The sequence below is a fragment of the Curcuma longa genome, chromosome 17 (genome assembly GCF_044706935.1).
Source record: "Curcuma longa cultivar G26 ecotype Majalengka, Jawa Barat chromosome 17, ITB_CL_G26_1.1, whole genome shotgun sequence".
In the NCBI taxonomy this organism is placed as follows: Eukaryota; Viridiplantae; Streptophyta; class Magnoliopsida; order Zingiberales; family Zingiberaceae; genus Curcuma; species Curcuma longa.
Window position 1 is genome coordinate 608,396 of NC_133877.1, and position 23,201 is coordinate 631,596.

The following is a 23,201-nucleotide window of genomic DNA, read 5'->3' on the forward strand; positions in this document are numbered from 1 at the left end:
GGGTCACATTGAGATGATATAGACACGTTAAAAGTTATCTCTTACAAATTGTTTAAGATCCTATTGAATTGTTTAACAGTTCATGAAACAGTAACATACCAATCATGGAGCAAGAATCTATGGCAAGTAACTCTTTATGAGCATCTGCTTTATCCTCAAACCTGGTAGCATTTGTAGATACTGCAAAAGAATCCATTAGTTGATCTTTAGAAGGTGGATTCTGGTTATAACTCATCTCAATGAAGTCATTATCATTTTTCTCCAACTCAGAAGTTGTAAGCATTCTTTTGTTAGGGATACATGTGCTACGACCAGTACGATTATATTTCTTTCTTTTCATCATGTCACTACTAGCATGTGCATCGTGAAAAATGTCTCTAACATTATGAAGATTGTATTTACTCATGTCCTGGATGTCATCATCCAAAACTACATGATCATCAATGTGTGATGTCGAGTGCCTCAGCATGCAATTCGCAGAGTTTTTGGAATTCTCTTGACCAACACAAGATGATCTAACATTTGACATGATAGGGACTACACAACTAGGTGAACCTTCCAAACATAATCTTTTACTTTTATCATTGTTAGCCTCAAAAGAACACTCTATTGAACTCCTTTCAGGTTCCATAAACTCTGCCCTGGAGCTACGTTTCCACCTCATCAAGTCCCTCACAGAACAAGAGCCCAGTTTCTTTTGCAGATTCTTGCCAGATGAATCTGAGTCTGTGGTTGAAGAATCAATTCTATTATCCCCTTTACTTCTATATAAGATGCTAGATTCATCATTTTTAATTGAGTCATCAGGAAAAGAATATAGTTCATCAAATTCCTGCTCCTTTTGACTAGATGAAAAAGGTAATTGACCCTGCATATTAGTGTTCTTGTTCTTGTTCAAACTGATGTTTGTATACATAAAAGAAACACCGGCATCTGCAGATGATCTCAATTTACTAGTACTGGAACTCATCTCATAATTGTGCTTAGGGATACTAAAGCTATCATCCCATGATCCATCAGCTTGGAAAATGGGATTACCTGAGGAAGCAGTGATTATTTGCTCATGATAAGCTGTATGTGAGGCATGCTCCTTATCCACATCAGGCAGCAATTTTTGTTCTACAGAATCAAGAATGTCCTGGCACTCCTGCTGAGAAGCATGCTCATAGTCCAAATTGGCCATCTCTAGAGCCCTTTTGAAGGATTTTACAGAAAGCAAAGGACTGAGGATAGAATCCTGAACTAATTCGTCATCAATATCCAAGTCTTCTGCCACTTGTGATGATGCTAGCCAGCTTAAAAGCCTAATAGCTTCTGTACTTAAGCTCTGTAAGAACAAAAGAAACGATCCACAAAAAGTTCAGGAAGTTCAATAAAGTATAGTAAACAAATCACAAAGCACACTATAGGATTTGTATCAAGTTTTTTTTCCCATTAGTGTGGAAATAAGGATTGTCAAAAAAGGAAAATCACAAGGGAAAGCAAAAAAGGTTAAAGAAGACTTCAAAGAAATTGTTTAGCACAAGAAGATATCATAAATAAAACAATGCAACTGATCTTGGTGGATAGTGATGATGAAGGCCTTCCCAAGTTCAAAATGGACGTGCAGTCATCTACGTTTGTCTCATTATAATTGTTAGGGAACGAACTATAAATATTAGGAATCTACTTGTATTTACTAAAGTGTAATTTTACATTGATGAATAATAGACAGAGGTAAAAGGACTACTTGAGGTTGAATATCAACCTTTACATGGTATCAGAATTAGGTTAATGTGTCGGATCTAGGTTGTCGTGATACATAATCCCAATCACATCACATCGTGCTCCTTCTCCAATGATGGATCTGCTCGCACGTCAACCTCTCTCATTATCTGCAGTTCAATTACTGTTGCAAGCAAATAACACACCACGATCACCAAAATGCTCGATTATTATAACTACTATTGGCTATATTATAGGTTATAGCTACTATTGGTTATATTATAAGTTTTAAGTTATGGTTTTATAATACAACTTATAAATTAGTTTTAGCTTTAGATTAATATTAATATGTAAATTTTAAGGTTCAATGTGTCCTCATACACACAAATTTAAATCTTTTTACTCCATGTCCACATTTTTACAAGATGATGAGTGTAACACTTAGCTTGATACCCTTGTCGAATACTCCTTACTGAGTTCAAGTGATAATTGTTCTTTGGCATTCGCAAAGCAGACATCTAGACAAGTTATTATGTTTTTTATCCTTTTATTGGGTCTCTTATTTTCTCTATCTAATTTCCTTTTGATTTTATTATTAAGTAATAAGTTTATTAAATTTTTAAATTGCACCGTAATTGTCCATATGGGACCAGTAGCCATAAAGCCTCCTTTCTTCAACATACCCCTTCATGCTCACATGACCCAAAGGTTATGGGCCTATTCCTATTGTGACACCATGTTAAAGATGATTGGTTAATCACTTATCCCAGAAGCTCGAGCTATTAGAAAATGTGGCAATTTATATTTACATGATGGATCACCACACTTGTTCATATGGGTTCAATGGGCATGGAGCCTCCTACCTTTGCCTATCAGCAACTCTATTCTAATTCAAGATTTACAAACAAGGTGAACGACGTTGAGCATAAATCTCGAAGTGTGTATAGACTATTAGCACCTTATCCATCTACTCTTGTGGTTGAACCCTCTGTGCTTTTTATACAAATTCACAACTCTTAGCGATCCAAAGGTTAGTATATTTTAGAAGATGGAGTCTCATTTAAGTCATCTTACAAGAGAGTTTTCTATCAGTTGGGAAAATGTGTTTCATCTATGATTCACTTAATGTCAAAAAAGGTACTTCAACACAATTCTCTTTAAGTTTACTTAATGTTATTGGGATTACATCATTCTCTTTAAGTTTGCTCAAACTTGGATATAAATAATCAGTTGTTTTTATTGCTAACTAGCCAAGAATGACTTGATTTTCTTATTAAAATAGTGTTCTAATGTCTACTTAATCTTTCTTCTTCGACGCTAAGATTTAATCTAGTTTGGTGTATTCATTAGTCTCTTCTAAGAAATATTTCTAACCCCTTTCAATCCTTCCTATATGAGAGCATTCTTCATAAGTCTTCTTGCCCTCATACACCCAAATAGAATGATGTAGCTAAAAGGAATAATCATAAATTGATTGAGACTTGAGACTACTCGTACACTTCTTATTCACGTAGACATATCGCTTAGGGATGATGTTGTATTTACTCCTCTTCTAGCTTGTCTTCTTCTATTATAGTTAGGTTTTTTACCATCTTGTTTCCACATGATTACATATACTAGATTTCACCAAAAGTGTTTGAGTTTATATATTTTGTTTATTTTTTTATCTCCAAGCAAATATAAAAAGGCATGTCTTCCATTGTCATTCTTAATTGCAAAAGGTGTACTTGCAAGTCCCATGAGTTACAATGTATATTTATCTCTATCACGTAACCTTTTTTTTTTCTATGTTACCCTTTTTCAACTCATCTACTTTTAAGACTTTAACACATTGGTTTATTCATTTATCTTCCCCAACAAAATCTTAAATGCTAAAGCCTTATTAAGGATAGTGTAGGCAGCCACAAGACTTAAGTGCTCACTTAGCACCACCTCCTATATCGACCTCGAATTTGAATTTCCCTATAGCTCTCTAAAAAGTTATGTTCTTGTTGATCGCTCCTCTATGATTAGTGATTAACACTAATAATAGGTGTTTTAAGATCAACATGTTCTAATTTGACAAGTTACTTTTTATGTAGGTATAATGTTTTGGGTCTTATTGTGCACGTGATAATATGTGACGACTTGATAAGGACTTAGAGTTAAGTGGATTTGTGCAGAGTGGATTTGTCAAGTACTTAAAGCTTCGATTGATTAAAACTTTAAACTTTCTCAAGTTTCAAATTTTTGTGGTAGCATACTTTCTTGTGCTATAGAAAGAAAAGTGAGGTTTGTTAGATCTATACTCTTATTGTTAATTAAGACAAAGGAGCTTGTAAGTGTTTTTATTTTGGAGTAGACTCCCATGTTAGCATTATTCATTTTTGTTTTTGCACGCACTATACTTGCTTTAGCTATTTCACTTAATATATTGTCATGCACTCACATTGAACAAATTTAGTATTATTTTTAAAAAAATAGTAGTATATTCATGCTCTCTAGTCTATCAACCCTCTCCAGTCAGCAATTCCAGTCTAACAGTTCTACTTCTTATTATATTGCTAGATTTCATTTTTATATCCTAGCTTTGAATATTGTCACCTAGGCATTCTAGCTTCATCTCTTCTTTAACATTGCACTCTATTCTTTATCACAAATTCCAAAGGGAACAAAAATGTATTTGAGAACCAAACTTTTTTAAATTTTTTTTAAATGATTAACAATTTTAGATATAATTTATAAAATCTATTTGGTATGACACAACAAAAAAAGTTTAAAAAGAGATAATAAAAAAAAGTCAATCTTGTTTGACAAAACATTCGCTTAATTTATATTGTGATCTTTAAGTAAAAAATAAAAATATATTTGATTTGAAACATTTTCATAGTAAAAAAATAGAAAATATTAATTAATTTATTATTATACAATATTAATAAAACATAAAAAAATAGTATAGCCTTCAAGCAATTAACAAATTATCAACATAAAAAATTATCTTAATTATATCAACATCCAAACTTCCGAGATGGAAGGTTGCTCTTGAAGAAGAGATCCGAGCACTAGAAAAGAATTGAACTTCGAAGATTATTGAACTACCACAAAAAAAAACTTATTGTAGGTTGTAAATGGGTCTTCACAAAAGAAGATTATTGAACTACCACCAAAAAAACTTATTGTAGGTTGTAAATGGGTCTTCACAATTAAATACAAAGAAAATGCAAGTGTTGATCGATGCAAGGCTTAATTTGTTGTAAAAGGATTCACACAATCTTGTAGAATTGATTATGAAGAAACTCTCACTCCTGAAGCCAAATTGAACATAGCTCAAGTTATCCTATCTCTAGCCGCAAATCTTGATTAACCACTTCATCAATTAGATATCAAGAATACTTTTCTCAACGAAGACCTAGCAAAGAAGTTTACATGAGCATTGCTCTTGGATTTGAGTCGCAAGCCACAATCAACAAAGTTTATAGATTGAAACGATCATTAAACGACTCAAACAATCCCAAGAGTTTAGTTTGACAGATTTAGTGTAGCGACTAACCAGTATGATTATCTACATCCTCTTTGTTAAATGTTCATCTCAAGGAAAAATTGTCGTCCTTATTGTATGCATAGATGATATTATTCTACGAGATCATATGTAGGAGATAAGTACACTCAAGAGCTTACTAGCCAAAGAATTCAATATCAAAGATTTGGGAAGCCTCATGTATTTTCTTCAAATGGAAATAGCTCAGTCAAACGCAGGAATCTGAGTCTCCCGATGAAAATATATTCTGGACCTTCTGAAAATATCTGAAATGCTCAGATGCAAGCCATGGACTCGACAATCAAACTAGAAATCAAAGCGAATTTTGCACCAGTTGATAAAGACACCAGATCTGACGTTGGCTACTCAATTAGTACAATGAGTTAATTCATGAACAATTATGAAGGAATTCTATAGGATTTTGATATATTTAAAACTAACCCCAGGAAAAGGCTTGTAATTTTAGGAAATCAATAGAGAAAAGCATTAAGATATTCGATGATGTTGATTGGGCAAGAGAGATCGAAGATCAACTTCCGGCTGCTATACGTGTATGAGAAAACTTTTAGTTACATGTCATAGAAAAAATGTATGTTGTCAAGAAGCAAAGCAGAAGTCCAACTTAGAGCAATGAAACACATATAAGTGAAGGGATGTGGCTATGAAGACTCTTAAAAGAGTTTACGATCATTGTTGAAGAACTTATAAAGATGTTTTGCGATAATGAGTCCCTTTTATATCAACTTTTATCATAGTTTGAAATCTCATACCGTACCGGACGAAACGGTTGAAATATATCATTCCGGCAAATCACCGAACTTGATACCATTTGACACCAAAGTTCAAAATCTCGAGTCATGCCATAGTTTCAACCTTTGATTGGAAAGATACTATTCTAATATCATCTCGAGCTCCAATGCATAATGTCAATGACAGTTGGAGGTTGAAGAAGAAAGGAAATGAAACAAAATGAGACAACGATAAATTACCAGAATATTATATTTCGACCATTTCACACAGCATGGTATAAGTTTTAAAATCATATTTAGCACTGCCAATGTCCCCTTCCTATATTTCATCTTTTTTCTTCAACTTTAATCCATTACTAGCACCATGCACCGAAACATTACCGCGATACTAAAACAGTATCATTCAAGTCAAAGAACGAAACTTTGGTACAACTCGAGATTTTGAACCATGCCTTTTATATCATAACAAAGAATCCAATACATTACGATAGAACAAAGCACGTCGAAATTGATAGTCACTTCATGAAGGAAAAGATAGAAAAGGGAATAATCAAGTTACGATTAATCATATCAGTATTTGCCAACTAGTCTTCAGGTAATAGACATCCTTACTAAGGCTCTACCAAGGAAGATCTTTGAGATTTAAGCTCCAAGCTAAGGTTGATCAGCATTTATAACCCAGCTTGACTTGAGAGGGAGTATAAAATATTATAAAATATTCTTGCTTCCTTATAGATATGGATATATATTACTCTAATTGTTCTTTTTTCTTTTTTTAGGAGATTTGATAAGTTATCTTTCCTTATTTTCTAGATATAGTATCATATATAAGTAAGGTTGTACAATATGATGTTTCTGAGACAATACAATTTAATTTCCAACAGATAGAAACTGGAAGACTAAACCATGGCATGTGGGGGAAGATGAATGATCAAATTAGTGCATACCTCTTCTTCAGAGCTAAATGAGATCTTTTTGCCGGTTCTTAGTTCATGAGCATCAGATACTTTTGCATGTAACAGAATATCTTCTTTGTCATCGGAGGGAAGACAATGAGACATATTAGAAGTGTTATTACCTTCATGATTATCCGTAAACTCCCCCAAAACAGTGCTTTTGTTTTGACATTGCTTAGATGTACCGTATACATCAGTTCTAATTTGTGATTCAATGTGCACCTTTAATTTTTCACCACCTTCAGATGCAAGAGCATTCTCTGGAAATGATTCATGCATTGTTGCAAGGGAATCAGAGAGCAGATTATCATACTGCAGCCCTCGTACAAATTTTTCAAGGACATATTCAGGATGAGGTTGAGTTAGTTCAAGTCGCTTTGTCATTTCCTGAACTCCATACCTTGCAAACTCCTAAAAAATAAGAATAGTCGGGTTAATAATAATTTTTAACAGAACTCCATAGTTTTAACCAACATATTACCTCCCAGATTGATACCAGTGATTGCACCATTTTAACCTCGCACTTGGACTGGGAGAAAGATGTAAATACCTTATTTTTCTCATTTAAAATATCTGCAAGTCAGAAAAGAATCAAATGAAACTTTAATTCAGATGTGTAAACTCAGATTTTGACGTTACAGGACAAAAAGACAAACCATCTACAACTGAATCTCCCTCAAGCTCACATATGCTCTGACGTCTAGGCATAGTAGACAGCTTCTCATTGGAACGTTGAGATATAACTGAATCCGACCACATCAAAGAACTTGAAACCATAGAAGAAACCCATATTGCTGACTCCCTAACTCCCTCCTTACCTACACCCTGATATGCAAAACAAAGCAAAATAAAGTTCTCTACATTTTAAATAAGCAGATTGAAAAAAGTATTATCAAGCTAATTAGCAGGTTGCAATTTTGTCTGTGATTACTTCAAGGCCATTCTTTTTCTGATTAGCCATCTTCCCTACAAAACTATCTGGTAGTGGAGGGCGAAACTTTATCTTCGAACTGTGTGCATGGCTCATTCCATACAAGTTATAGTCAACCTAAATAAGCAAGCAAAACATGATGGTTATCCTCAATAAAGTCTACCTTTAAGTTATAACATACTGAAACAACTATATGAACAATAATACAACCAACAGAACTACAATTTAAGACAACTTATATGAAGTACCAGGTAATCAGTTGTATAAGAAATAACCAATGACAAAAACTAAGGGTCACCTGCCATGTGACTAACAGCTAACAAGTTTAATAATATATAAACAAAGATACTAGCTGGAATGTGAAAAAAAAAAGGCAAGGCAGAGGTTAAGAAACAGAAACTAAGAAAGGATAAGGAAAGAACGAGAATAAACAGGAATAATAAAAAAATAGCACTGTGCGCCTTTAGGATTGTCATTTCAAAAAATCCCCCTCATCAAGTTTTTAACATAGAGTTGCAGAATTTAGGGAGGATCCTAGTGTTAATCCTGCAAATATCCACAAGTCAAAGCTTAGTTAACATAGAGTTGTAGAATGAAGAAATTTTTTTCCAAAGTTCAGTCCAAGAGTAGCTTCATCATAGTTTCAAGCTCAGTATTATTTTATATTATTGCCAGGTTTAAAATATCAGTGTGTTGAAACCAGTTTCAGTCAGAACGACTCAATACCATTGCTGATATAAGCCAACACATAATACAGGTCGAAACTGGTCAACCTTGTCAATGTGGTTCAAAGGTGGGCAGAGGAAGAGAAGAGGAAGCAACAGCAACAAAAAGAGATGGGATAATATGTAATGGTTGTAATTGTCGTCTTCGGACCAAGGGGCACCTAAAAATTGTTGCTCACCATTTACAAATGCCATAAATGTCTCAACCTTCTTCATGCTGCCTCACCAAAGATTACCTTCACAGTCAGAGCTTGTGTGAATGGACAAGCTCGACAATTTATTGTAATGGCCTCGTTCCAAGACTCAATTATGTTTTGACTGAGAATTTTGTAAGGTTAGTTCATAGGTAGTCTTATCGTGACCCCTAACATTCTCTACATGCAAGATGGTCCAAAAATAGTATACAACCTCTCAAAGACTTAGAAAATTTACATAGTAATCATCTGAAATAAATGGGTTTTTCTAAAGTTTCTTGGTGGAAATTTTTTACTGGGTTCACTAATGAGGTAATATAACACCACCCATGGTGAATAAACTCCCCATGGCCGATGGTGAGTCCCAAGCTCGAATAAAGGAAGGCTAGGTTAAGTTGTCAATCAATGTAAGACATAAGCAAATATTATGTATGAATACATCAAACTATTATGCTATGTTAAGTTGTTCTCCGGAAAGGATACATTATAGGGTCCGACTGTAACGTCTTAACAAGGACCGCTATATCCTCATAAGAACTTAGGTATAGATACTATGATTATCTTAGATTTAGAACCTAGAGCATAAAAACACTCATTGGCAAAGCAATGGAGATAATAGATATGACGACAACAACAACAACAACAACCAAGCCTTATCCCACTAAGTGGGGTCGGCTATATGGATCCTTTTACGCCATTGAGCTCTATCTCCTATTATATCATCATTTATATTTAAATAAATTTTATCTTGTTTTATTGTTGCTAACCAAGTCTTTTTTGGTCTACCTCGCCCTCGTTTGATATGCGTATTTGTCATAGTTTCACACCGCCTAACTGGAGCATTTATCGGTCGTCTAAGTACATGTCCGTACCACCTTAAACGTGTCTCACGGAGTTTTTCCTCAATAGATGCAACTCCAACTTCTCTCTAATGCTCTCATTTCTTATTCTGTCCATCTTCGTATGTCCACACATCCATCTTAACATCCTCATCTCCGCAACTCTCATCTTTTGCTCATGTGCTCGAGTCATAGCCCAACATTCAGCGCCATATAACATGGCAGGTCTAACTGCCGTTTTATAGAACTTTCCTTTAAGTTTTAGAGGCACTTTACGATCACATAAAACACCTGATGCTTTCCTCCACTTCAACCATCCTGTTTGTATTCTATGTAAGACATCTCTCTCAATCCCTCCATCGGCTTGCAAAAATAATCCTAAATATTTAAAATTCTCAGTTCCAGACAACTCATCATCTCCTATTTTAATACTTGTCTCATTACGTTCAATATTGCTAAACTTAAATTCCATATATTCTGTCTTTACTCTACTAAGCCTAAAACCTTTCTCTTCTAGTGTTTCTCGCCAAGATTCTAATTTAGCATTTACTCCCTCACGTGTCTCATCTACCAATACAATATCATCTACAAACAACATGCACCGTGGTACGGTATCTTGAATGTGTCCAGTAAGTTCATCCATGATTAGTGTAAAAAGATAAGGACTTAGAGTTGACCCTTGATGTAACCCTATCTTTATTGGAAATGCTTCAGTTAATCCGCCTGAAGTCTTCACTCTAGTCGTTACTTCCTCATATATATCCTTAATCAGGTCAATATATACTACGCTAACATCCTTCTTTTCTAGAATCCTCCATATAATTTCCCTTGGGACTCTATCATAAGCTTTTTCTAAATCAACAAATATCATATGTAGATCTTGCTTTTGCCCCCGATACTTTTCAATTAGTTGCCTGAGAAGATGTATAGCTTCTATTGTCGACCTACCAGGCATAAACTCAAATTGATTTTCGGTGACCATAGTCTCTTTCCTTAATCGTTTTTCTATTACTCTTTCCCAAAGTTTCATGGTATGACTCATTAATTTAATGCCCCTATAATTTGCACAATTTTGTACGTCCCCCTTATTCTTATATAAGGGAATTAGAGTACTTACTCTCCATTGATCTGGCATTTTCTTTGTTTTCAATATCATGTTAAATAATTTTGTAAGTCATTCAATACCTTGTTTCCCTAGGCACTTCCATACCTCTATCGGGATATCATCTGGTCCAACGGCTTTTCCATTTTTCATTCCGTTTAAAGCTTGTTCTACTTCTGAAATTTGAATTCTACGGTAAAAATTTAAATTTCTATACTCATTTGACCTGCTTAAATTACCTAAGTTAAGTTGATCACCTACACCTTCATTAAAAAGTTGATGAAAATACCTCTTCCACCGCTCTTTTATTTCTCCATCATTTACTAATACCCTATTGCATTCATCTTTAATACATCTTATTTGGCTAATATCTTTTGTCTTCCTCTCTCTCACTTTAGCTATTTTATAAATGTCTTTTTCTCCTTCTTTTGTATCCAATTTTCGATATAACTGCTCAAAAGTTGTATTTTTAGCTTCATTCACTGCTTTTTTAGCCTCTTTCTTAGCTAATGTATATTTTTTTAAATTTTCTTCATTCTTGCAAATATATAATTTCTTATAGGCTATTCGTTTTTCCTTCACTTTTTCCTGTACTTTCTCATTCCACCACCAAGATTCTTTACTTGGTGGTACATGCCCTTTGACTCGCCGAGTATACTCTTGGCTATTATTTTCAACTTTGATACCATTTTATCTCATGTCGTAGTAGGGTCACCGTATACTTCACCTAATACTTGTCCTTCTACCTTCTCCTTAAATATATTTTGTTTCTCATCCTTCAACTTCCACCACTTAATTCTAGGAGTAGTGGATATTTTCTTTTTATGAATATTATGCTTAAGACGTATATCTAATACTACTAACCTATGTTGGGTAGTTAAACTTTCTCCAGGAATGACCTTACAATCTTTACAAATCTTTCTATCCCTCTTCCTAACCATAAGAAAGTCAATTTGCGATTTATTATTCCCGCTTTTAAATGTGATCAAGTGTTCTTCTCTTTTCTTAAAAAACGTATTAGCTAGTATAAGATCAAATGCTATCGCAAAATCCAGTATAGTTTTACCTTCCTCATTTCTTGTTCCAAATCCATAATCCCCATGCACCCTCTCATATTCCTCATTTTTCACTCCAACATGTCCATTTAGATCACCTCCTATTAAAATCATTTCATTTGATGGAATATTTTGTAATACTTCATCTAGATCATCCCAAAACCTTAATTTGGTATTTTCATCTAATCCTGCTTGAGGTGCATATACACTAATTACATTTATAGTGTCTTTCTCCACTACTATTTTGAGAGCTATAACTCTATCCCCCTTTCTATTTACTCCTACAACTTCATCCTTTAACGAACTATCTACAATAACACCAACTCCATTTCTTGTTTTACTCTTCCCTGTGTACCATAACTTATAACCCGAGTTCTCTATCAACTTTGCCTTTTCGCCTACCCATTTTGTCTCTTGTACACACAAAATAATAGATATGACGATTAGGAGAAAATTAATATTGTGTTTATAAGAAATAAAATGGTTAGGGGAGAAGGAATAGAGAACTTAGTTTTAGTTAAAGTATACAACAAAAAGTAAAACAATAAATAAGTTTGTATTATTGTAGATAGTTCATTAAGGGTCAAAGTAGGAGTACTTAGAAACGGAGATAGGATTATATCTCTCAAAATAATGGTAGCAAATGAAATTATGAATAGTAAATAACATATATGCAACTCAAGTAGAATTAGATGAAAATACTAAAGATAGATTTTGGAAAGTCCTAGATGAGTTAGTATAAATGATTTTAATAAGAAATCTAAATGAGCAAAGAGTGAACCAAATAAAAATATTGAATATGTATATTCTACTATAAAAACTTTTCTTCCATTTTTAAAATTTTCTTTAAATTTTGTTCAATCCACAAACAAATTTAGCTAAAGATATATAGTTGGAAATGAATATAAGCATAATTTCTTCAACAAAGCCTTATTTAGGATAGTGCAATTAATAGGCCATTAATCAATATATTTGCAAATGTACAAAGGTTATTTTGTGGATAGGTACAAATCTCACTCTCATAACTGTTCAAAAGGTAAAAATATTGTGAATTGTTTTAATATTTATATTGATTGTGTCATATGTAATCAAGATGTAAATAATTTCTATGGTTACACTAAAGAAGTAATTGAGTTAAAGTATTTTGATGAAACTATATGTTATGTAATATTTAAATGTCATTTATATGATAACACTTCTAATTATGTTGCTCATCTCAATGATAAGGACGAGTTTATAGAGATTAATATTCAAAGGCATAGCATCTCAAGCATAATAAATAATTGCACCCCTTTGAATGCAACAAATGAATTAAATGAGTCCTTTGATTAGGGGTACAGGGAAGAGTTGTTTGACAATGAATTTTAACAACATCTCTATTGAATACACTTTTACTCAAGAGTTTTTTTAATCTAAGAGGAGCCTAGATCAAGGGTTCTTAGTCGAAGGTCATATTGAGTTCTCCAAAGCTCATCAATACATTGAGTTCTAACAATAACTCATTCATACTTAAAAAGGTTTACTCCATCAATTCATTTAAAGGGGTAGATTAATGTATTCATTAGAAGGTGACGCGAATTGAATGTGTCATGGGTCATGGAGTAGGAGGGGTCTTAACTCCATCCTTTATGATGCATCCAACCATTTAAGGTTAGTACAATCATTTTAAAATGAATAAATCATTGAATCCATTAAAAGTTTAGGTAGGAACAAGAGTATGTGGCTAGACAAATACAACAACAATCAAGTCTTATCTCATTAGATGGGGATTGAATATATAAATCTTTTTATATCACTGGATTCTATCTCCTACTATATCATCATTTATATTTAAATAAATTTTATCTAATTTTATTATTATTAATTAAGTCTTTTTTGATCTTTCTCTTTCTTGTTTAATATGCATATTTGTCATAGTTTCACATAGCCTAATGAGTGCATTTATTAGTCATCTAAGTACATATCCAAACCATCTTAAACTTGTCTCTTAGAGTTTTTTCTCAATACATGTAATCCTGATTTTCTCTCTAATATTTTTATTTCTTATTTTGTTTATCTTTGTATACCCGCATATCTACCTTAACATCCTTATCTTTGCAATTCTCATCTTCCACTCATGTTTTTGATTCATAGTCCAATATTTAGCTTCATATAACATAGCAAGTCTGACTGCTATTTTATAAAACTTTTTTTAAAATCTTAAAGGTACTCTACGATCATAAAGAACATCTGACGCTCTTCTCTATTTCGATTATACTGCTTGTATTTTATATAAGACATCTTTCTCAATCCCTCTATCCTTTTACAAAAATAATATTAAATACTTAAAATTTGTTACAGATAATTCACCATCTCTTATCTTAATAATTATCTTATTATATCTAATATTACTAAACTTAAATTTCATATATTATTTTTACTCTACTAAGCAAAAAATATTTCACTTCTAATATTTTCCACTAAAATGAGTTTAGCATTTACTCCATGTGTCTCATCTACCAAAATAATATCATCTGCAAATAACATGCACTATGGTACCATATCTTAGATATGTCCAGTGAATTCGCCCATGATTAGTATAAAAAGATAGAGACTTAGAGTTGATCCTTAATGTAATTCTATCTTTATGAGAAATGATTTAATTAATCACTTGAACTCTTCACTCTTGTCATTAAATCCTCCTCGTATATATTCTTAATTAGTTCAATATATATTACGGCGTATTTGCAGGAATTTTCCTCCAAATGGGGATCGCAATTAGATGTTGGGCATTTGGGTTGGCCGCTGCGTGCGCTTCCCGATTTACCCTAGTGATCGATGGGAAACTTTCGTGGGACTGGACCGATCACCCCCAGAGATTGAGTCAATACGAGTAACTGGGATTATCATTTTTTTAATTGATTCAATATATATTATGCTAACACCTCTCTTTTTTAGAATTCTCCATATAATTTATCTTGAGACTCTATCATAAATTTTTTCTAGGTTGATGAATATCATATATATGTCTTACTTTTGTTCCCAATATCTTTTAATTAATTGTCTGAGAAGATGTATAACTTCTATTATTGACCTTCCAAACATAAATCTAAATTGATTTTCGATCATTATGGTATCTTTCCTTCGTCTTTTTTCTATTAGTACTATTTCTCAAAGTTTCATGGTATGACTCATTAGTTTAATACCCTTATAATTTATACAAATTTGTATGTCTCCTTTATTCTTAGATAAGGGAACTAGAGTACTTATCCTCTACTGATTAGGTATTTTTTTAATTTTCAATATCAGGTTGAATAACTTTAATTTGTAAGCCATTTGATTTGGTTTGAGATCAAGGGATGGGATGACTCAACTAACCATGGTAAAGCACTTTTAATCAGCTGGATACAAATCTGATCAATCTCTAAAGGAGTCGGGTTTCCACAATAATTGGGCTTCCAAAGGAGTCAGGTGTCCAAAGTACCACTTCCAATCGCCGAGTAAGGAGATCTTCAAATAAAGGTCTAAGGAGACTTGAAGAAAACATTAGGAGGATCACTGAGTCGGGACTCAGCTCGGTCACTCCGACACTCAAGTCAAATTTCAAAGAAAAGGTGGAGAGAACAGAGAAAAACGATAAGTAGAAAGTAGTAAACAAAATGAATTACTTATCTTTAAATAGAAAGTAAAAGGGTGGTCTTGGTTCACAAAGAGCGCACCTCTTCCTTTCCTTGCAGAGAAACACCTCTCTTGGTGATCGGTGCCTTAACTGCCTTGTCCCTTAGTGATCGGTGCTTCAATAAATGTCAAATCAAATATCAATTTAGATGGACTACATTCGGATGTGACTCAAACTAAATTGGCTTAAGGTCTTCTTTTGGGGCTGATTTGATCCAAGTTCCATTTAACTCGAACCTAAACTCGGCTTGACTTAAAGCTTGTCTTGATCAGACTGAGCTCATCTTGACTTTGACCTCCATCTCAGTATGACTGTTGACTTGACTATGCCACATGGAGACAGTTATCTCTACCACATCACAAATCTCCCCACCAAGTATAGTCGAAGGAGGTAGGAGTCCGACTGACTAGACTATTGTGTTGAGGTAGCTTCGTTTGTAAGGGAATGATAGTAGGGTCCACGTCGCTGAAACACTGAGGCGGCTAAGGTGGAGCACCTCGAGGTAGATCGGGAAGAAAGAGCTTCAATTTATACTCAAAAATTGAGTAAATGAGATCAAACTTGGACACTGAGTGCCTATGTACTCAATATTTGAGTGCCCAAGTCAATACTTGATAGTTAGCAATCTGCACTCGAGTGCTCAGGGTGCTCGAGCTATATATTGTAGTACTCAAGCTGCGGCGGTGCTCAAGATGCTACAATGCTCAAGCAGTTGGGCTATCAAACCTCTGCTTCCAAGGACTTAGCCTGGAGTCAAAGTGCTCGGATGATGATTGTTCAGGCGATAAGTGTTCTTAGTGAATGAAGTGGTGTTCAACAACGTAACTTGAGTGCTCAGCTTGGGTGTTTGGCAATATTTTGATGGAAAGAGGAGTGGGTCCCACTTTAGAGAGATTCTCAGCATTAATGCATGGTTTTTGGAGAGAGTACGTCCCGAGGACCCCACCTTGATGGATGTCATGACACTCAGTAATGTGTGAGAGAGAGAAACATGTACTGTGCTTTTGGATGGTGCTCGGGAATGCTCATCACCCACTTGGGATCGAGCATTTGGGCAGTTAGAATGGTGCTTGGGTGGACAATGAGCTCGGGAGCTGCTCACTCAGGCAACTATTGAATGCTTGAAATCCACTTGGACTTAAGAAATCATTCGGTGCTCACAACCCACTTGGCCTCGAGCTCAGAAAGTCGCTTGGCACCATAAGCCACTTGGGCTTGGCTAGCGGGGAAGTCATTTGGCGCCCATCATTCTACTCGACTCATGATGGTATGCTTCTTTATTATTGCAAGAGGAATTAGAATATGAAAATAGCGACTCTGCTCGATGTAGAGGAGATGCAAGCAGCGATATTATTCCAAACAAAGGAATGTTGGAGGCAGTCTCAAGCAGGATGGAGAAAATTTTGGAGTGTGTTAGACAAAGGACTTTGTTGAAAGACTTAATCCCATTTTTAACTTTTTGCAAGTCAGTAAGATACAATGAGTCGATCAGATTGGAGAAATCATCACTATGGATAGTAAATAGAAATATGACTTTGTTAAAAATGAGATGAAAATATTAAACTTGTGACTCTGTCCGGAGTAGAGGTTCTGAAATACAGGTGGACGCCTTAGTACAAGACCAAGGGAATATTGTTTGAAGAACATCTCTGTCTGAGACAAAGGATTGGATGCCTTGGTCAGCGACCAAGGAATATTGTTTCAAGAACATCTCTATCTGAGATAGAGGATTGGACGCCTTGGTCCAAGATCAAGAGAACATTCTTTGAAGAACATCTATGTCCGAGATAGAGAATTAGGCGCCTTGGTTTGAGACCAAGGAAATTTTGTCGATTGACGCCTGTCCAAGATAGGAAGTTGTTTGAAGGATGTCTTTGTTCTAGACAGAGGGATTTGTTGATGAACGTCTTTGTTCAAGACAAAGAGAATTGTTATTGGACGCTTTTGTTCAAGACAAAAAGAATTATAGAAGTACTTGAGAATTTCTAACGACACTTTAAGGAGACAAATTTATAAATGGATAAAAATAATATTATAATGGTTAGATGAATGAATTAAAAAGAGTTAAAGAAGAGTCATCGTTGTTGGTGCAATCAACCTCTATGATTTTGATGTTTGTTCGATAATATATTTAAGAGAGTTGGTCAAGGTTGACCAAGTTGGTGAGAAAATTAAGCAAATCAATGTTGACTAGATATTTCACAGTCAAGAATCATGTTAAGGTTGACTGGATGACTAGTAAGGGAAAAGTCTAGACAGGTCAATGATGACTGAATGTCTGACAAAGAAAAAGCACAAGCAAGTTAAGAGTGATGAGATGCTTGACAAGAGGAAAAATCCTAAGAGAGTGAACCTTAGGTAGTGAGAAATCTTAGAGGAGTAAATTCCAAGCAAAAGGAAAATCCCAAGGAAGTGAACCTTAGATAATGAGAAATCTTGGTGGAGTGAACTTCAAGCAAGTGTAACTGAAATAAAGGGTTCGATTGACCATGCATTGTCGACCGAATGAGTGGATTTGGTCAATCTAAGTTTAATATTTTACATTACTACTTCTATTAGATTGAGATACAGTGAGGACGTGTCTTAGTTGACAGAACCTTGGGCGTTGATTCGACTGAAGAAACCAATGGAGATTTCTAAGTCGAGATTAAACAGTCTGAATTGTCAGATAATTCATGCATATATAAACTGTTCTAGCTCTATTTTTCAAGAATTCTATCTCTATATTGTGTTGACTTTGTTTTGTAGTTAAGATAAAGTTGTCTGAAATCAAAGGGTTCAGTCGACCAAACCAAAGGATTTAGTCAACTAATCCAACCCAATAAGCACATATCAGAATGCTATCAAGACCAAATGGAAATAGAGTTTAGACAACTTTGGAAAGTATGGATCGGATGAGATCAAATCAATTAGCAAAGAAAATTTTGGGGATCAGTTGACTAATCATGTGGATCAGTCAACCAAACAAGTGGATTTCACGGGATTGATTAGATCAGATCAGAGCACATAAAGAAAGAGGAGGTTCCGTTGCCTGGATGGTTCAGTCGACTAATAAGGTTCAGTCTGTAGGACCGGTAGGCACGCTAAAGGGGAGAGGGTGAATAGTGCATTTGTCACGAGTAGGGTTGCAAATTAGAATTTAAATATCGAAAACCCATGATAAATACGAGCAAGCAAGTATAGGGGCCTCGAGTCGTATTTTTCCAAGGACTAGTAGAAAACCGTTTAATTCAAGCTTGGGTGTCGTTCTTTTTGGGGTTTTCACTGAAAATGGGGTTTTGGAGTTTAAAAATGAAATGTAACTCAAAATTAGCAAGTATATGAAAAATGCAAGTCACTAACCTAAAAATGAAACTATTAAACCGAGCTAAACCTAATGCAAGCTACATGAAACTAAGTTGACCATATGAAATCTAAATTCAAGTGGAGTTGAATCAAACAATCAAAAACCGAGCTATTGAAACCATAAATGCTTAAATCAAAATTTAAACCTAGCAAACCTGTCAAATGGCATGAAATTGGCAAGAAACAGTAAATTTCAGAATGGAAATCAGATGATGGAGTTCAACTACACTAATTGATAAATTAAACAAGCCATTTGAATTCAAGATTCGTTAACAACTCCATTGAACAAACAAGATGTTTCAAAATCGAATTTGGCAAAATCTGAAACTAAAGACAGTATAGTATCAGAAACTAAAACTAAAACAGAAACTTCAGATAATGAAATCAAAAACTCGAATTCTCCCTTCCATCTCAATCTCCTCCTTGCCGTCACACAAGGCCTGATAGATGATCAGAAATCCCAGAGAAATAGCTCTAAATCTTGGCTCAGCTTGCTCTGAATCAGCTCCGACGAACGCAGCTCAGAAACCCTCCTCCTCGTTGCGCCGAACAAAGCCAAGAACAGAGCCAATCAGGTTCTGAAAATCCAGCTGAAAATCTTCGAAATTGCTTGCAATTTGATGCTCCGGAGTCCTCAAGAACCCTTGGAGAACCCCTCCTCACGATCTTGGTTGCTCCGATTGGTGGTATCCGAAGAACCCAGCTGAAATCCAAGCGGCGGAACCGAGCAATGGCGAGACCCTCACCAGCCGATTCCGATCCCGATTGACGCCGAAAACAGCTTGTAATCACCCTCTGGAATCTGGAGATCAATGTGGAATGAAGAAATCCGAGCTTCCCTAAAAAAACCGCATCGAAAAAGGAAGAAAAACGAAGGAAAACGAAGAAGATCGGCGGCGCTGCTGGATGCTACAGTAACGCTACAGTAACCGCGATTTTTAGGTTACTGTAGCTTTCTCATTAAAGCTTGGGTACTGTAGCAGTGGGTTCGGTTAGCCTGACTTGAGTCTGAGTTAGCCCATTTCAATCAAATTCACTCAATTTAGCTCCAAATTGGCTCCGGTTCGCATGGGTTCCATCCTAATCGCACTTGAGTCTTGATTCATGAAGTTGGATCGATCAATTGGGTCAATCTTGGCTCGATTCGATCATGGTTGAGCTTGATCTCGGTTCAATTTGAGTCCTACAATCAATTAAACTCAATTAATGTAAAATTCGCCATTAAATCATGAAAATTATAATCAAGCCTCAAATTATGCAATATATCACAAATATAATCAAATTAAATCATTAAGCAATTTATTTTCATGAAAGAACCCAAAATTGAATCGATAAAGTGCATAAAAATCCTAACTCATCATGGTGCATATTGAGGCCCTTATATAGACTCTTCCAGACGCCTAAATTCTTATCCGGACGTCTAGATTCGATCCAATCTCTTAAGTCTTTATTAGGGCCGATTCTTCTTGATCTGGGCACCTGGACCGTCCGGACGCTTGGAGTAACATTCGGGCACCCAGATCCAATCAACTTGAATTTGACCTGAGTTGATCCCGAGCTTGGTTTGACTGTTTCGGTTTATTCCTCTTATGCTTCTTCTCCGTCTTGCTTCCATCTCTTGATTCCTGCAATATTAGCATATAAACAAACAAGCAATCTAAGCCTACCTGTAGTTTGTTTGACCTACTAGGCTTACCTAAGTCTAACCCTATAAGTTTAACCTACTAGACTTATCCGTGCCTAACTTCCAATTAAGATTAGTCATTTCTATAGGTAGACTTCCCACCTACCAAACATCCTATTTGGACTTTTTCTTTTCTAACATCCAGTTAGGACTAGTCACTTCGATAGGTAAACTTCTCACCTACTAGACATTCGATCACCCTTGACCTACTTGGACTTTCCTTTGCCTAACCTCCAGTTAGGACTTCCTTACCCAACTTCACTCACCAAGACTTCCTGCCCAGCCTCCAACCAAGACTTCCTACCCAACTTCACTCACTAGGTCTTCCTTGCCCAATTCTCTAAATCAGGTCTTCTTTACCCAATCTTCCAGATTAGGACTTCTTTTGTCTAACCGCAACTAGGACTTTTCCTGCCTAGCTTCAACTAGGACTTCTCCTTGCCCGATCTAACCGACTAGGACTTCTTGTTCGATCCAACTGACTAGGATTTCTCGCTAGTCTTCTGGTCAAACTAACCTGACTAGACTTCACTCACATTCAAATATTAGGTCATGTTTGGATTAATCCTTGGTCAAATTGATCAGAGCTAGGTATATTATCAAACATCAAAACTCTGAGAACATACTAGTACTCCTTGCACTAACACAATCGACTAAACAAGGTTTAGTTAATTGGATAAAGCCTATAAAAGAAGTCTCAAGATCTAAGACTTAAAATCAATTCTGAATGACTAGTCTTTCTCTCCTACTATTTTGTTCGTGCAAGTGTTGCCATCGACATGTCGAGAGGCTCTCTAACAACCTACTACGAAGTTCCAATCCTTAGTTATCGATAACTTTATTACTTGCATTTACATTAAGGGTAGTAGCTTGTTATTATCTTCTTCATCCTTTGTATGAGCTTTCCATCTTCTCCAAAAGTTTTCAGAGAGGAAAGCATTAGTAGATTGCCCAATCGAAAACGATCCAAGGGATCATGGACCTTGAATTAGCAGTCGCTGGACTATGAACCAAGTAAATGACCGTGTCTTTGTAATTTGTATTTCTGATACGTATCTATGTTTGATTTACGAAAAGAAAAGAAAATTTTCAAAGGTGCGAGATTCACCCCCCCCCCCCCCCCCCCGCCCCCTCTTGCCTAATTTGGTCCTACACTTGTATATGGACCTTGGGGCACAACCCATTCAGACTTAGGATCTCAGTTGCTCAGTACTCCCAACTTGGAACTTGGTAGTCGGTCAATGGGAACAACTTCACAGCTCGTCCAGTTGACGAGTCAGGAGGTCAGCAAGTTGGGAGGTCGACTTTGCTTGGCAAGAGCTCAGTTAGATGTCATCTCTACTCGGCAAGATCTCCACGGGAGGTCATCTACTAGGTCGGTGAGTCAGAGTAGTACATCAAATAGTGTTTCATCTTCAAATCTTTGACCTCAATATCTTTTGCTTGTGTCTTCCATTTCAACATCTCAGCTCGGTTATTTCGCATAAACGACATCAACATGATCCAGTTTGAGATTAAGGGATGAGATGACTCAGTAAAGTAACTATGGTCAAGTACTTTTAACCTGCTGGATATAAAGGAGTCAAGCTTTCACAATCGTCAAACTTCCAAAGGAGTCAAGCGTCAAAAGGAGTTGGGCATGTTAATTTGAGGGGTGTTTTAAGGCAATCGCCTTACGGTCATACTATTTATTTAATAAATAGCAATTCACTATTTGAGTGCACATTCCATATGTATTTGATTGGATCTTAAACTCGAATACTGAATATCCGTAATACAATTCATAGCGTGAGAGAATTTGTGATTGGATTACAACTATTGAGCATCTCTACACGTGTAATTATGAATGTATTAGAATTATCCCTAGTCAAGGAATTGATGAGTACGAATGCTATCGATTCTGTCGAGACTAGCACGTTTTGAACTCCTTGGTTAGCCAAGCAGCTGATCTCATTGTTGGAGACATTCGATGTTGAGAGTTAAACGTGGATGCTGATTAAAGGTAACCAGTTCATTGGAGTGACCTGCCATGAGACTTCATATGGTTCGATTCATATGTCAATGAAGATCTCAATGCAGCTTAAGTGCAAGTTTCATTTGACTTGTGGTATTCAAGTTACCTTGGTCATGGAAGGTTTATACTTTGACATCTTAAGCAAGCATCTCCGAGGAGGTGTAGACCCGAGATGATTGGGTATAAGACGAAGTGCCTGAAGGTGTTTGAATAGCCCACAGAGGATTCACCGCTCCTTTAAAAAGGAGACGTATACCTTGCGGCCGCTTGTCAGGATTGTTACTAAAAGTCTTTGGCCAAAGCATTACATGTTAAGAGTACGGTACTCTTGGATACGTGTATGAGTAACTTGAATCCACAGGACAAGAAAGCAGCTTAGGCTAGGTGTGACGTAGTCAGCCTAGTGGGGACCGACACATAGACCATGTCCTAAACCAAGCGGGTATAAGACGGTGAAAGAAACGAGGCACGATTCAGTGTAGCTATTGAAAGGTTTAGAAGATGTTCTGAAATCAATCGTTGATTTTTTGATCAATTGGGGATCATGATATACTACTAGGTGTCACTCATGATCGTTCCATAATTAATGATTAATTACGGACGGCCAACATAACCGGGAACCTATTGGGTCACACGCACAACAAGTTCTCCGAAGGACTTAAAACGAGTTTGAGAATCAGATTCTCATAATGAGAGAAATAAAATCTGATTGGACCAGATAAAGGACA

The 23,201-nt window shown here is 35.6% G+C and overlaps 1 protein-coding gene across 1 annotated transcript in view; it reads right to left on the reverse strand.

Moving 5' to 3' along the window:
* LOC141811781 (DNA polymerase zeta catalytic subunit) overlaps nucleotides 1–7,942 on the reverse strand; it is a 40,497-nt gene extending 32,555 nt beyond the window's left edge. The window contains exons 1-5 of the mRNA XM_074699834.1: nucleotides 7,858–7,942; nucleotides 7,583–7,751; nucleotides 7,408–7,499; nucleotides 6,918–7,337; nucleotides 100–1,327 (exon numbers count right to left, since the gene is read on the reverse strand). Of these exons, the coding sequence (XP_074555935.1) occupies nucleotides 100–1,327; nucleotides 6,918–7,337; nucleotides 7,408–7,499; nucleotides 7,583–7,751; nucleotides 7,858–7,887 (1,939 nt within the window). The 5' untranslated portion in view covers nucleotides 7,888–7,942. The remainder of the gene's footprint in view (nucleotides 1–99; nucleotides 1,328–6,917; nucleotides 7,338–7,407; nucleotides 7,500–7,582; nucleotides 7,752–7,857) is intronic.
* Between the last annotated feature and the right edge of the window lie 15,259 nt (nucleotides 7,943–23,201).